Raw genomic sequence first — 15,669 nt, 5'->3', positions numbered from 1 at the left:
TTAACCCTTCACTAGCTCTCCTTTTAGTGTCATTTAATGACATAAAATAGCTGTAATCTTCTACCCTGCTGTTTCAAAACTTCACCTAGCACTTCATACAGCCACAGAAATCCTGCCACTTCGTTTGATACAGCAGTCCTGCTGCAGCCAAACTACTCTCAACTGAGTTTACAGGAGCCATGCCCCACTTGTACTCTTTACTGCCAGGTCCACGTATGGGTCAGACACTCCTTCCTCTTTATACGGAACTGGAGAAAGATTGTACTTTGCTTCCTTCCATTTTTTTCTCTGGACCCTTAGTATGTGGCTCACGAGGAGCACAAAAATTGTCAATTTTCTGTCATAAGAGAAAGACAGCCAGCTCAACCTGGAATGGATGAGACTTCTCATCACTGTTCCTTGGACTTGGCATCTCCCAGAAAACCAGCCTTGCTCTGCTGCCAGCTGTCATTGCTGCTATCTCAAGGAGCAGTGTGTGCACCACAATGCCTGGTTTAAAGTGGAGCTCACCTGTGACTAACCAGGGTGTTGTGTTTGAAAGCTGCTAGCAACAAGCAAGTTTTTTAAAGCTTTTTCTTAATATAAAAGTCAGTATCTGGTGCAACTTTGACTTAAAATAACAAACAAACAAACAAACAAAAACAAACCCAAACCCAAACCAAACATGAAGACCACCATTAAGTGCAGACTTATTGCAACGCCTATCAGTCTGAATTCGAGACACTGTGAATGTAGAGGTGCCCATAGCTTCTTTTTCCTGGCTGCAGCTCGATTGCACACCCGCTGTGCCTGCACACAGGAGCTGGCCTCTTCCAGTGTGCTCCAGGGACACCTGATGGAGCAGGATCAGACTCCCGTCCCCTTTCCAGCTTTCGAGGGCCTCATGTACTGACCGAACAGTAGTTTCTTGGACAACCTCTTTGTTTTACCAGAACTGCAGAGCAGTTGCATGCACGGCTGCTTCCTAACTCCCTCCTGCTTTCTGTATCATATTTCAGCCGGGCTGGGGATGCCGGGAGGGTTGGGGCAAGGGGGACCCCCACGGACGGGATTCTCCGTGGGGAAAACCCGCTTTCCAAGGTGGGGGGATGCGAGGAAGCGGCCACACCGTTCCTTGGCAGGGCAGGCTCTTCGGGGGTGGTCCTCGCCAAGGCCCCTCTTCCCGTCCGGCTGCGCTGCAGTGCCGGGGCAGCGCCGCGCCCGGGAAGCGCCCGGGACGGACAAAGGGGCAGCACGGCCAGCCCGGGCCGGGGCCAGGGGGCTGGAGGGCGGTGCAGCGGGGCCGGAGCGCAACGCCCCGGCTGCCGGAAGACAGGGCGGGGGGTGAGGGGTGGGGAGAGGGGAGGGCGTCCCGGCCCGGCAGAAAAGGAGAGTTCGCCCGCTCGCCCGGAGCCCCCCTAGCCGTCGGTGCTGCCCCACGGGCGTCCCGCACCATGGCGCTGTCCTGGAGGAGCTGGCTGGCCAACGAGGGGAGCAAGCACCTCTTTCTGGTGAGGGTGGCCCCGGGGGGGTTCCCCTCAGCGGGGCTGCCCCGCGGAGGAGACTCAGGAGTGGCCGCGGGGCAGCTGCAGGCGGCGGGGCCGACCCGAGTAGCAACCGGCTCGGCGGGCACTGCGGGTCCGGGGCTGCGGGAGGTGCTGCCGCGCCCGCCGTGGGGCTCGGCTGGGGCAGGGCGCCCGCGGGATGCCGGTGCCCGGGCGGGCGGTGGGTGGGATGCGCTCCGTGCTTGTCCCGGTGCGCGGCTGTCAGGGGTGCCCGCGGGTGCCACGGCCCGGGGCAGCCCGGGCGTCCGTGCCCGGCTGGCTCGGCACACGTTGCGCGCTCTTTGTTAGGCTCTCTTTGGGAAAGTTTGAGGGAGAAGTTGCAGCTTCTTGGAGGTCAAGTTCTTCCTTCCTTTGTCTCTTTGTTGCTGTGTTTTTTTCCGTGAGTATTTTAGCTGCAATATGCAACTGAAGATTTGGGGTAGCGTCTTGTGTGCGGGGGCTCCGCCAGCTCTCGATTGTCTTAACACACAAAGTTTTGTGAAGTTCGGGGAAAGTAAGAATTTCACACGGGGAGGCTATTCCTTTTAATATTTTAAAGTGTCTTCATGCTAAGTGCTTGAAGCTTGTTTTCCCATTCCATTTACATATACTACAGACCTGTGAGTTTTATGAATGAAATTAACACGGAAGTTTGCACACGTAACTTTCGCTTACATTCTCTTGTTTCTGTTTCTTTTCAGTTTTTCTGGCTCTCCCTCAATGTATGGCTCTTCTGGAAAACCTTCCTGCTCTATTATCAAGGGCTGCAGTATTATTATTTGCATCAGATGTTAGGGGTGAGTGACCCGGACATTACTTTTTGACCTGGAAATTGGGATGCTGGGAGATGGGAAAGGGGCAGAATGCATTTGCTAATCAAGGATGACACAAACTGTCTGTTGACTCTTCAAAGTGGGAAAAGATCAAGTAAGAAGTTACTGGGATACTTCTGACAGTTTCTTAGGAGTAGAAAGTGAACACTGCTGAGAAGAAAAAGAACCACTCAAGTGTGGGACAGCTATTCTTCCCCCTCTTCTCCTTCCCAGTGTTCCCAGCTGCAGACAGGCTCATAGGAACACAAACATGTCCAACAAATGACTGGAGCTCCACTTTTCATCATCAAAACATTAGCCAATCTGTGGGCTCATGGTGGCAAATTCTTTCTAATCCATTGTATTATGCGTATTTGCTGAAGGAGTGTTAGTTCTTTTAAGTCTTTGTTATTCTCATAGATCCTCTGTTCTATGTAAATCACTGTAATCTACATAATTTTAGTTTTGTTTTCTAATAATAAATTCTTGGATTCTGAATGGTTTAATGGGAATTTGAGTAATTTGATTTAGCAAGGGCAATAACCATCACCAACAGATGAACCCAAAAAGATAACTTGGAGAAGGTGGATACTGGTCTCTCTTGGGAAGTTATTCACAGCAACACCATTTCAATTGTCTGAAAACCACTTCTATCCAAAGGGATAGACTGAGAGTTAACAACTTTCTGGAAAATGCTTAAGGGTTTCTCAGAATTTGAGAATCCAGGAAAAAGTGGCTGAATAAGACGATGCTTTGTAACACTGTGTCATACTCAGGAATGGATTTCAATGGAAAATTGTCATGGGATTAAAGCACAGATGATATTAATCCTAACCTGCTGCAAAGTTTCTGGGTTTTATTTTTTGTAGATCCAGGGTATATATTTTCACATGGTTGATGTCATTGCCATAGCTAGCCAGTTCCATAAGGTTTTGTGATCTTGCTTGAAAGTAAGTTGACTTGATAAAATTCTCTTTTTCTTCTTTCTCCTTATGGTTGATTCAGATGTGTTCAAAAATGAATCTTAGAAAAAGTAGTGCAAAAGAGAAGGGAATGAAATACTTAAATCCTTCACAGTGATGGTTTTCTTGTCAGAAAAAGCATGGAAATATGTTTACTTTTATCTTAATATCTAAGGGCTCTGCAGCCCAGTGTATCCATTTGAAACTGTGTTTATTCCTGGCAGAGCAAGTGGGTTGTTTGTAAAGCAAATCCTCTTGGGTAACGTGTTGGGACAGATTGTCAGCTGGTATCAATCAGCAAGTTTTTCTCAATTCAGATGACTTGTCTGCCTTGTACCAACTCATCATCTGGTCTTTTGTTTGTTTGTTTGTTTTCTTATACGCCAAAATGGAGAATGCATACAAAGTAATTTAATGTGTGTGCCGAACCTTTGAGATGATTCAGGCAACAGATTCCTTGTTTGGGTCAGGAGATGAGGACCAGGAGGTTATGCTTTTGAGTTTGTCTAACTGTGTCTGTAACTGTGTGAAAAAAGAACCACAGAAATTTGGAGACATTCTAAAATGAGGTGGAAAGGGAAAAGCTTTGGTCAAAGTTCTGAAACTAACTTTAAAATTTTGAAAATATTAAAGACTGTAAAATGTTCTTGCAATTCACTTTTGACAGTTTCTCTAAATATCATCAGTAGAACCTGAAGTTAGCTTTCTCCCTTCTCTTCAGTGTATTTGTATCTGTGTATTAATCACACATTATTTTGCAGGGGTTGGGAAAACTGAACTCAATTTAGTTTCTTCAGGAGAGGGCATATGCATATCTATACTACAGCTGCTATTACCTTCCAGAGGGATTTTTGCCCCTTTTCTTCCTCTCTGTTGGTTTGTGTAACCACTCTTTTTTAGATACTTTCATGACAAGTGAGTCCTTTTTCCAGCCAGTAAACAAAAAATGCCAAAAAGAAATGGCAATTTTTGAATAAAAAAAAGTTGCTCTTTTTTTCAGTGAGGTCTGCTAAGGAATTTTTTTTCCTCTTACTTTGTATGCTACAATAGCCTAAAATTTCCTAAGGATCTTTTGCACTTGCAGCACTGAAAGATTTACCACAGGTAACTTTGTTTACTAAGTAACAGAATGGTGAACAGGAAGAGTTTCTGTAGGAGATTAGATTGTGATATGAAATGAGACCTTGAATTGAATATCTTGAATATATTCAACTCAGTGTTTTCATGCCATATCTTTCTGATGTGAAGAAGGAGAAAGGATGAGGTTAGTCTTTCATTCACTGGAGTGATCTACTTCAGCTATCTACAGAAAAACAAGGCTCAGTTTTACTCTTTTCCAATTGCTTTCTCTGCAATGTTGAACAAAATACTTAGCACAGGATTTTAAAATTGTTTAGGTACCTAACTTTCACTTCAATGACAATTTTTCTGATCCTTAATTCTATACCTGTAAAAAGGTGCTAAGAACATGGTTGTGTCCTGGAAGTGCAAAGAGAACAAATAAATCAAAGGCACTAATGTGCTAGAAGGAAGTTAATTGGACTATTATGTACTGCAAAACTTAGTGGGTAAATTTATTGTGTCAAATATCTCTACTTTGCTCAGTTTGAGTCCTGTTGATGAGACCATGAACTCTTCACTGTGAAATCTCCATACCTGGATGTTTTTAAAACCCAGTTGGGCAAAAAACTCTGAGCAGACTTAATCTGAGTTTGATGTTAAACATGCTTAGAGCAGGAGGTTTGAATAGAGACATCACAAGGTCCCTTCCAGCCAGAATAATTCTGTGATTATATAATGCTTGCAGTGAAAGTTCACTAGAACCTAGTGGATTTTAAACCCTTTCCGGTACTTTTGCTTTGATGGATACTATTGGATACTGAATTGCTTGCAATGCTTCAGGTCGTATTCTTACTGTATTAATGCATTCATTGCCACTGGTTCAGGAATATGATTGAGATAACGAATCTCAATGTTTTATAATTTGATTAATATTAACTTGTGGTCTTCTATTGCTTAAAGAAGAGAAGCCTTTGAAGAAATACCCAACAGACATGGATTTCTTATCAAAGAGTGTGGCAAAGAGGAAAGGAATATTCTCATCTTCATGTTCATGATAGATACTACAACCTGTATTTGGCATGAGTTACAAGAAAGGAAGAGTCATAAATTACATGACTCCAGAATCTTTGTTTTTGGAGGTTTTGCATCTGCTTAGTCAGAGAAATTGTCTAGATTAATTTATTTACAGACTTTAGGATTTCTCCTTTCAGACTAGCTTGGCTTGCACCTGACCAAAAACTTCAGTGCTAATTTTGATACTGGCTTTATAGAACTCAAGTCTTGCTTTTAACAGCATTAAATGAAATACCTTTTCCTTGTTGCTTGTGTTCCCCATGAACAGGAAGAGCTTTGGGCTCATTTTGTAATGGCACAGGTCTCTTCCTGTTCCCTCTCTTGTCCCTGCTCAAATAACTGTAATGTAGTCAAATGTTAATGCAAGAGATAACTTTCTGAGTTTCAGACCAAAGTGAAGAAAATGCATTGTCAGAAGGATCTCTTTGAGGAAAGATTGAATAACTGAAAATGGGATTGAAAAGGAAAAGTGATGCCTCACTTTTTTTCTCTGCAGTTGCTGCCTTCTTACTGTGCAGTATTGTACATAGCATTTGTCGTCTTTGTATACTGCTTATAATACTGGATGTTCCAATAACTTTCATGTCTCTCCTTGCTAGTTTATTATAACAATAGGGATTTTATTAGTTGAGGTCAAATTCTGCTTTCATAGATGGTTATGCAACCACACTGCAGCATGCTTACCCTCCACAATGGAGGGAGTTGTATATCTTGATTCCTTATTTTCCCCAATTCCGTGTGTTTTTGTGATTTAGTTGTCTTTTAATCAGGCTATTTAGAGTGTTACATGTAGCAAAAATGTCTAATGATAGATTTATGTTGCTATGGAAGCTTTATATATAGAAATTTATACAGAATTCCCTAGTGAAGGCAGAGGGTGTTACAAGACTTTATCTTGATAGTCCCCTTGAATTTGCAAGTAAATCTCTTCCTGCATTCTCTTTGCCTCATTCTAGATTTTTTTTATTTGCCAAAACATTTTTCCTTCAACCCTTTGTCCTCCACAGCCCACATTTCAGCATCATTAATGAGATTTGTTCTCAGCTGTAGCCAGAGATGAACTTGAATTTTGCACCATATACCTCTTCTATTTGCTTGCTTTTTATTTTTCAAGTTCAAGTGGCAATAATCCAGTGAAGGACACATATTATATATTATTAAGTTCTTCTGTGTTTGCAGAACTTCTTGTGAAAACTGTCGGTAGTGCAGGTTCAATTAGCAGAGGTACATCTCAAATGAGTAACTGAAGTTTTTACTTCTTAATCATGTAGACATATGTTAAAAATAGTCTTGTTTTCATCATTGCTCCTCATTCTAAGATGATCATGGCACCATACTCTATGTAAAATAGAGCTGAATTATGGTCAAAGTGTTTCTTTGCTTAATTGTTCATGATATTATGTATTACTGCAGATTTTCCATGCTAATCTAACAATGGCAGGTCTTGAAATAAAATAGCTGCAGAAGATTGGTTTCATAGATGATATTACCTACTGTGTTATGATAAGGGAAAACAGTTCAACATAAAGGGAGCCCTTAGTAGCAGACATTGCATCACTTTGGTGTGACTATGACTCAGGAAGCAACTTCCTGCTTTGGCCATGACTTACAGTGTGGGAATCTCTTGGAGGTACTTGAGTCCACTTAATCCCTTGTTTCATGACCAAATTTGTGGAGTTTAGATAATGCTGCATCTAGCAGGATCATTGTTTAAGCTCTTGTTACTAATTATATATAAAACACTGTCACACTTCATGGTGTTGCTATAGGAGAAGGATGATCTGGAACACTCAAATTGTGAAGATAGCTTGAGATCCCTTCCATTCTTTGTGCATCGTTCTGCCTGGCACAAAAAGAAAGCTGTAACTCAGCAACACTGGCAAGTATTTTTTTAAATTGTCAGTCCTGAGGTGAGGATTCTGACATTAAAGTAACTGATTATTAGATTAATAAAGATGAACATCTGGTCTGAAGTCCTGTAGGTGAATACACTTCGCTTGGAGATTATCAGAGAAGTGGAAATCTGTTACTGAATTCAAGATTAAGTTAGTTGCGTTCTTCAATTTGAATGATTGATTTAAGCAGAAGGAGTACATCCTACACAAAGGCACTGCATATAAAATGGGAACATGACCTAAACCTGTAGACAGAAAGAGAAGGAAAACCTTCAAAGAATGTGTGTGGTGAGTTATAAGTGAGCAGTGAGAATATTGATTCTCAGTAGTGCAGGAAAGATGTTCCATGCCTTAAGAGCTAAAAATATTACCATTGTCCACTCCTGGTGTTTCTCTCTTCCTATAATATATCCACCTTCTGATTCCTATATTCAAGCAGAAGACTGAAAAGTTGAATTAGCATAGAGAATCGGGCTGCTGTTAAATTATTTGTGTAGAGAGGTGGGGTTTTTTTTATTTCTTTTTTTAAAATGTGATTAAAAAATATTGCACCATGTAGTCTTAAAATAATTTCTAGAGGGTTACAGTACATGAGATTGTGATTTACAGAGTCCATCCTTGAAACCTTCCATCTTCAGGAACCATCTTCTACCAAGTCAAACTTTGTAGAAGTTTTCACATGCTCTAGTAGGCTTCCACTACCTTTCAGCTGCTTCATGTTTTTGTTGCTAGATCTGCAGCCAAATTTGACAGGCCTAAGGGGAATAATTGCTATGCATGCAATTCAGTTCTGTCCTTCATTTTAGATTATCAGTGCTCTGTTACTCAAGATGAGGAGTACTTTATGAAGAAAAGGAAGTTGGGTCAAAAGAAGGTGAGTTGTATAGCACAGTTTGTCCTACCTAAGACAATAACTATTTTTAGCTGCTCCAGTACTGATCTGGAGAGATGGTCTGTGACCTGTGTCTACAGAGCAGCATGTGGCTTATGAGTCTTCTCAGAACCTTTCAAGTTGCCCTGAACCACAAAAGATTGAAAAATTTCAAAGAAAGGCTTCCAGAGAGAGTATTAAGTGTGGTGTGTCTACTGCACCATGACCTGTTTAGGTTAGGGTTGTTGCTTGTAGGTAGTGAAGTCTTGAAAAACAGAATCACATCACTTTTAGGTGTGGAAGGATTTGCAGTATTCTACCATTTATTTCATACAAGATGGGCTTAAAAAGTGAGATAGGACAGATTCGTTGAAGTCTCCCTGTATTCTGCTTCCCTGTATGTTTTGCCACTATGTATCGAACATTAGGTTTCTGTGCACAGCAGTTGCAAGTAACCTTCATCTCTGTGTTTATAACTGACAAACTTTGTGGTATTTCTGTGGCACACAGTAAGTTACTATACCTGTCAACCTAATACTGAAATAATTTACCTAACTAAGAGGGAAAGCTCATTTCCCTTACTTTGATGCTAGCAACATACAGAAAATCCAAAGAGATCTGACTCCTTACTTCTCTGTCCTATTTTGTATGTGATGTGAGTGTAGCCGAAAGTGTATCTGGATTTCTATGGGACTGTATGTCAGATAGGGATAGCTGGAGAACTTAACATGCTGGAGGCCTGTTCTGCTGCTTTGGAGAAGGTGGAGATTGCTTTACAGTTGTCTGGAGGAAAAGTCTAGCCTAGCTTTTAGGGTTTGAGTTTGATGATGGTCTAGTTCCCTACTATTCTTGCCACAGATTTACTCTGTGAATTTGAGTAATCATTCAGTTTTTCTGTGCCTCCTTGCCCTTCTGTGAAATGGGATAACAGTGTAGGGGGCACTGGGTAGTCAGAGTAGAGAAGGAGGTGATCAAATTCTTAAATACAGTATAAGTAAAACTGGATAAAAGAGTGTCCAGCAGAGATTTTGGGGATATTTTTTTGTCTTTTGATCATACAGAAATGTCATGTACTAGTTACATGGAATAAGTTCTATTTTCTTCTTTTTCTTAAGACAATAATAACTTTAGGAAGAAAAGAGGATTGTATTTCTCTCATTCCTTAGCTAATTAATAAGAATATATATTCCCTTCTAGGCCAGTGAGTTGCCTCAAAGCAAAAATCATCCTTTATTCTACTATTGTTTAAAAATCCAACAATGTACTATGTTAATTTGTTACTATGCCACCCAGGCAATGCAAAGGAAGTTAAGGAGGGGATCACTTGGAAACCATTTGGAAAGAATTAGTTTCATGGCAATATTTTTAGCTTTTGCATATATATTAAGAGTGAACTTAGTACTCTGTTTTTCTTCTTGGTCTTGCGTGAATTTTGGTTCTAAGCATTGCTAAATATATTTACTATTGTTTTCAAATTGTTCATGGGCTTGTTGCAGCAAACATTGCCCAACTTTATTTGTTCAGAATAAAACCTTTCATTAATCATTGGTAACAATAGTTGAATCACACTTTACTAGAAGTGCACTGTGTATTTGAAGTCGTTTGCTGTTCTTGCTCTTTTTTTTTTTTTTTTTTAAATCCTTTGTACAGGTGCTGATAGCATTGAATTAGGATTAATAGTATTTGCATTGTGAATGAATATTTGCTATTTGTTAAATAGTGATAACAAAAACCAAAGGAAGGTTAATAGGGTAGCTTTTTGTACACTTCATTGATGATTCATATTTTTTGTACCAGTTAAATTGTTTGGTATTTTATTTAGAATCATAGAATCCTAGAATACGCTGAGTTGGAAGGGACCCATCAAGGTTGAGTCCAGCTCTTGGCCCTGCACAAGATACCCCAAGAATCAGACCATATGCCTGAGAGTGTTGTTCAAGAGCTTCTTGAACTTACACAGGAACTATTTAGTTTATTTAACACTATACAGTCTTGATTCTAGACTATTCCAAACTAGACTGTTTTGTTGGGATTTTGTGAAAAGAATTGTGGTGCCTGATAAAGGAAATCTTGGATAACTGTTGTCATGCCTAGTTTGTTTAAACTCAGACAATCTAAATTCTTGAGAAACTGAGGATGGATCACACAGGTCATACAAGAGAAATTATTAAAATTTTTAAACTGTTTTACCTTTTTTCACTTTTTGGGTGTTAGTTAAGAGCTACACAAATTATTCAGTTTATTGCTTGCATTTGCACAACATTAGTTCTACATAATTCTCAGGTTTTTCAAGTCATGCTCGTGTAATCACTGAAATACTGTAGTACATAAGCAAGCTCTAATAAAAATGCTTATGTTTTTAATGACCATGTTTTTGAAGTTATTGCTTTCATGAAGTGTGTAGCTCATTTTTAGCTTCCCTTTAGAGGATTTAATGAAGATATATATTCATATATATCTTCATTATGTCTTGTATATTCAAATAACACATTATAGAGACATTTTACTTGCCATTAACTCCAGTCATTTGAAGGGTACTGCCATTTTATCTCATATAAATATAAATATATATATAAATATATATAAATAAAAATATAAAAATATATTATTTATATAGATAAATAAAAATATTTACAAGTCACTTGAAGCTACTTTAGTGGGCAAGGATAGACAAATATATTTTTTGTGGTTATTCACTGTTGTGGGTTTTGTTTTCATCATACTTTAAAGTGGGAAGTGGCATCAGCATTTGGTGAAATCTTAGCTTAGTCACTGAGGTTGTGGCTGTTGTAGCTGGTGCTCAGTTTTGGTCAGTATGCTTGGTGTATGGACCAGCTGGGAGAGTCCAGAGCAGGAAGGAGAGGATGATCTAAGGTCTGAAGAACATGGCTTGTGGGGGAAGAGTAGCAATAATAATTTCTCATTGTGCATGTGAACAGAGAGTGAAGTAAAAGATGAAAGAGAAGCAAGAAAAATTTTATGTAAGGAAAAACAGGACTAACAATACATTAGAAGAAATAGTGGGGGACATCTGGAGAGTGGGAAAAACTTTGTGACAAGTCTTATGTCATTTTAGTCTTATTTTCTATCATTCTGTAGGTTAGAGGGAATCTGTTCCTGGAATTTTTTTCTATATTTACATGGGAGAGAACAAGGTAGAGCACATTTTTTTGGGGTAATTGCTCCTACTTCTCACAGGCAGCTTTGAGAGAAGGTGCCCTTATGACTGATTTGTTCTATGGAAGCTGGTAGTGTCTGGTGAGGAGGTCTCTAGCACTCAGGTCTAACTAAGTAATGGTAAAGTAGCCAGAAGAGAAATAGAAGCATAGAATCAGCCAGGCTGGAAAGGATCTCTGAGATCATCAGGTCCAACCCTTGATCTGCTACCACCTCAGTTACTAGACTATGGCACTAAAAACCTGCAGGGATGTAGAATCCACGATCTCTCTGGGCAGCCCGTTCCAATGCCTGATTACCCTCTCTGTAAAGAATTTTGTCCTAATATTCAAACTAAACCTCCCCTGGCAGAGCTTAAGACCATTCCCTCTTGTCTTACTGATAGAGACCAACCCCCACCTGGCTACAACCTCCTTTCAGGGAGTTGTAGAGAGTGGGTTTAAGTGAAGAGCTTGGTGCTTCATGAACATCATTACCTTCTGTTTGCCTGCTGGTGCTGTGCCTAAATGTGCTGCAGAGAAGGTGGGGTACACGGATGTTACTAGCTGTGGGAGTAGGCAGGTTCCATGTTTTATGGTACTGATAAACTGTCGTACAATTGTGCTTGAGATCTTGCAATGTATTCTGAAGTGCAGTTGCTTTGTTTGCTTTTACTAGGTTATATATTGATCCATTTCTGTGACATGTATGTAAGTCTGTAAAAAACCAAAACATTAATTAAAAATTTTGAAATTACAAGACTTCTTTAATATTTTTTAAAAATGTATTTCCAAATAAATAAAACCTCTTTGTTTCTTTCCAATTTTGTTTCCTCTCAATAACAGAGATCTGAATATAATAGCCGTTTCATGGATTAATTTTTTTGACTGAGAAAATAACAAATGCTAATTTTTTGACATAAAGTTATATTTTGAAAAAGTAATAAATCTTTAGTAATTTTTGTTAGCTAATTGGTACCTGTTCAATTCATTCACATACTACTGCAGTATTTGAGTTATCTTTAATATTAAAAAACTTTATTAATTTCTTCAGCAGTTAAAAACCTGGGGTTTTGAGAACATTGTAAGAAATATCCTTCCAGAAATCTGTTGACACTCTAAAAGCATCTTTTATATAAGATAGTAAATGGTAATTGAATCTTATAACTAGGAGAACAATGGCATTATGCTAACTTTTTTTAAAATCATAAATGAATGAGATAATATAATAAGATTAAAAATACAGGGTTATGACATGAATGTGTGCTTTGTTCATTTATTTGACATGTGGTTTTGTTCTAATTATGTAACTTCCAAATATATCAGTGAAAGCATTAGTGAAATTAGATTTCATTACAGTTCCCAGCTACTGAGTAGTTAAAGTGAAGAAAACTCACTTTCTTTAGGTCTAAATATGGCATTGCATAATGTGAATGGATGAGGAGTTCTGTGACAATTCTGTAACAGTCCTTGAAACAATATGATCATTTTGATTTGACTGAATCGATATTTTTTTACAACTTTTTGTGGCTTGTTTACCAGAAAAATCATTAAACTGAGTTGGTTGTCTAGCGTCTTCATAGTATTTATTGATCTTTTTTATTTAATTATGTTGTTTGAAGCTTTCAGGTGATTTCTCAGTGGATGCTTGTTGTTGTCTTGGATATTTTTGTTACCTGCAACTTTGAGCACTGATGGGGATATTGGCTCTTTCATTAGAAAGTTGTCATTTGATGACTTTATTGTTGACAGAATTATTTTTAGTAGCTTTTTGATGCAAAGGTAAGAGCTGTTTTCTCCCCTGTGAGAGCAGGTTAGCATGTTGTAAGTGCAGTGGTTTTTCCAGTACAATAAAACATAATGAAACTCCACTATTCTGATGAGTCAGAAAGCATGGGAACTGTTTGGTTTCACAGCAAAGAAAAAGAGATTGAATACTGATACATGTGCTATTCCTTTCTCCCTGTAATCTAACTCTTGCAATATTTGTTCAGCTAGGATTGTGTGTTAGCAGAGCTTCAGCATCTGTCCTCAATCTCAACTGCTGCCTGGTCCTTCTACCAATGTGCCGCGTTATCTTGGCCTTCCTGCGGGGATCTCAGAAGGTAAGTACTGTTCTCAGAGTGCTGCAGTTGAGAAGAGGGCCCTGGTCTCTGTTGAAAGGTAGTAGAAAAAGAATCTGTTATATTCCTGGTTATTATACAGTATGTGCTTATGTGGTGCAAGTATCAGAAATCCATGACTCCTTTGAGGGCAATGCCACGGCTGACACTGTCTGGTTTGATTTGGCCTGTTGTGAGGATGGTTTCTTCAGTGCATTTTTGAAGGATGGAGAGCTGCTGTTGAACTCTAGCCAGATGAACTGTAGCCACTCTGCTTTTCTGAAGTGTTATATTAGAGGCATCTGTGTCCTCTCTACTGCTTCCTGGTGGAATTCAACAGAGCAAAACGTTGTCTCTGCGTGACCATAAGCATCCTACTGGAGATGATAGAACTTTAAATAAAAATACCCCACCTGATGCCTTCATTATAATGGGAAATTAAAAGAAAAAACAAACTTCTGTGAAATCTAAGAGGGTTTGTTTTCTGAACCACTATTCAGTAAACAATAGTTTAGCTTCTTTGTGATTCACAGGTTGCTTTTACGTAAATGTAAGTAATGCTTTTGGGGAACATTTTCTGGATGGTTGCAAATTGAACCTGTGACCTCTGTTCATCATGCGACAATACCTATAAAATTTGATGCCTATAGATGTGTATGTGTATGCAAATATACCATTTCTTTTGTACTTCTCTGATAAAGAGTCAGTGATGCTACACAATTAGTGGAATTCCTAAATTTTAAGGCCAGAAGGTACATTATGTGCTCTTGACATCTATGTAATACAGATCTGAGTGTAATTTCTTCATTAAATCCTCAAAATCATCTCTTTGTCATAATCCAGTAGTTTTTAAATTTAGGTACTATGTTTGTAAGGGTGCAAAAACTGAAGTTGCTATTATATGGCAGCAGTTGCTGTTAGTATTCTTTTTCTTTGCTTTGTTTTATAAGAGATTGCTTGAATTCTTCTCTTATTAGGTTGCCAGCAAGAAAACCAGAAGGCTGCTAGACAAAAGTAAAACTTTCCATGTGACATGTGGTGTTACAATATGCATCTTTTCAGGTGAGATCTTTCTGTGCTGAGTGACAGCGTGATTGGGAAGCACGTTGAAGCATTATTTTGTGGCTTTTCTTCTGCAGTACATTTGGGGATAGTCTTGCTCTGTGCTTGCCTGTCTTAAATTGTACATGCTTTCTCGGATGTGTGAGGGTTTTGGTTCATTTTTGCTTTAAACACATGGGCATACATTCTAATGCTGAGCCTTTCCTTAAAATTCCAATTTCTGGAAGGATAGGTATATTAGATCAGGTCAAAATCTGCCATTACAAGTGACTCTGTGTACCTAGGGGATTACACTGAAGAAGCAGGGTACTACTGGCTTAACTGTAGGGAAGGGAGCAGTGGAGACGACTGCCCAATCTAGTGAAGAGGGAATATTCTTGGGTGGACACCTTTGAATATTGTCTCTCAGCTGAAGCATTGTAGCATGGAAATCATTGCTATAGTCTTTAAAAGAACCCTTAAAAGACACACAGCTTTCTGTCATGAATATTTATAAACTGATTTAGGAAAATAATCCCTTAGTCCCTGATGTACCTCATGCAGGTAATGGGATTACAGCTTGGCGTCTGGGTGACCACTTCAGGGGAACATCCATATCTTGTTTACAGACCTCACCTTTACTCAGTTTTTTTTCCTTAGTCTTACATGTTGCTGCTCATCTGGTGAATGCTCTTAACTTCTCTGAGAACTACAATGAAGAATTTCTGGCCATAAATGCAGCAAACTATCGTGGTGAGGTGAGCCAGCTGTCCTTTCATATTTTGCTTTTAAGCATATAATTTAAATATGTGATTATTTTCATATCAGTTCCATTGTATGATCCGTCCTATGATCTATATAGTGCTGCTGTTTGGTGCACTGAAAACTTGCATCATGTGGATTGCTGTGGATTTTACTTCTTTCTCGCAACGAAGCATGTATTAAGCACTTTTTGTTTAAGGCAGCAGGATTCATTCCTCTTTGATTATGAGATGGAGAATGCAGTCATCAAGTTCTTTCACCTTGCACCTTGTTCTCCTGCTTCTTTTCTGATTCTATCTATTCCTTGAGTGGGCCAGGATGAGACATTTCTACTGCTTTTTGGCAAAATGCATTCCTCATTTCCACTATTTAGAATGCAGTGAGATTTGAAACAGATTTTGCATTTTTGA

The 15,669-nt window shown here is 39.2% G+C and overlaps 1 protein-coding gene across 2 annotated transcripts in view; it reads left to right on the top strand.

Annotated features, from left to right (window-relative positions):
• The first annotated feature begins 1,391 nt into the window (after window positions 1-1,391).
• The window catches only part of NOX4 (NADPH oxidase 4), a 101,554-nt gene continuing 87,276 nt past the window's right edge, over window positions 1,392-15,669 (top strand). Inside the window, exons 1-5 of one of the 2 annotated variants that reach the window (XM_027895817.1) lie at window positions 1,392-1,490; window positions 2,225-2,320; window positions 13,349-13,459; window positions 14,434-14,518; window positions 15,158-15,255. In XM_027895817.1, the coding sequence (XP_027751618.1) occupies window positions 1,434-1,490; window positions 2,225-2,320; window positions 13,349-13,459; window positions 14,434-14,518; window positions 15,158-15,255 (447 nt within the window). In that variant the 5' untranslated portion in view covers window positions 1,392-1,433. The remainder of the gene's footprint in view (window positions 1,491-2,224; window positions 2,321-13,348; window positions 13,460-14,433; window positions 14,519-15,157; window positions 15,256-15,669) is intronic. The other variant, XM_027895818.1, reaches the window with a different exon arrangement.

The sequence above is a fragment of the Empidonax traillii genome, unplaced genomic scaffold (genome assembly GCF_003031625.1).
Source record: "Empidonax traillii isolate 1590-97213 ecotype Southwest subspecies unplaced genomic scaffold, ASM303162v1 scaffold471:size1368335, whole genome shotgun sequence".
NCBI lineage: Eukaryota > Metazoa > Chordata > Aves > Passeriformes > Tyrannidae > Empidonax > Empidonax traillii.
The sequence above is the reverse complement of the archived record's forward strand: the minus strand, read 5'-3'. Positions and strand labels throughout refer to the sequence as shown.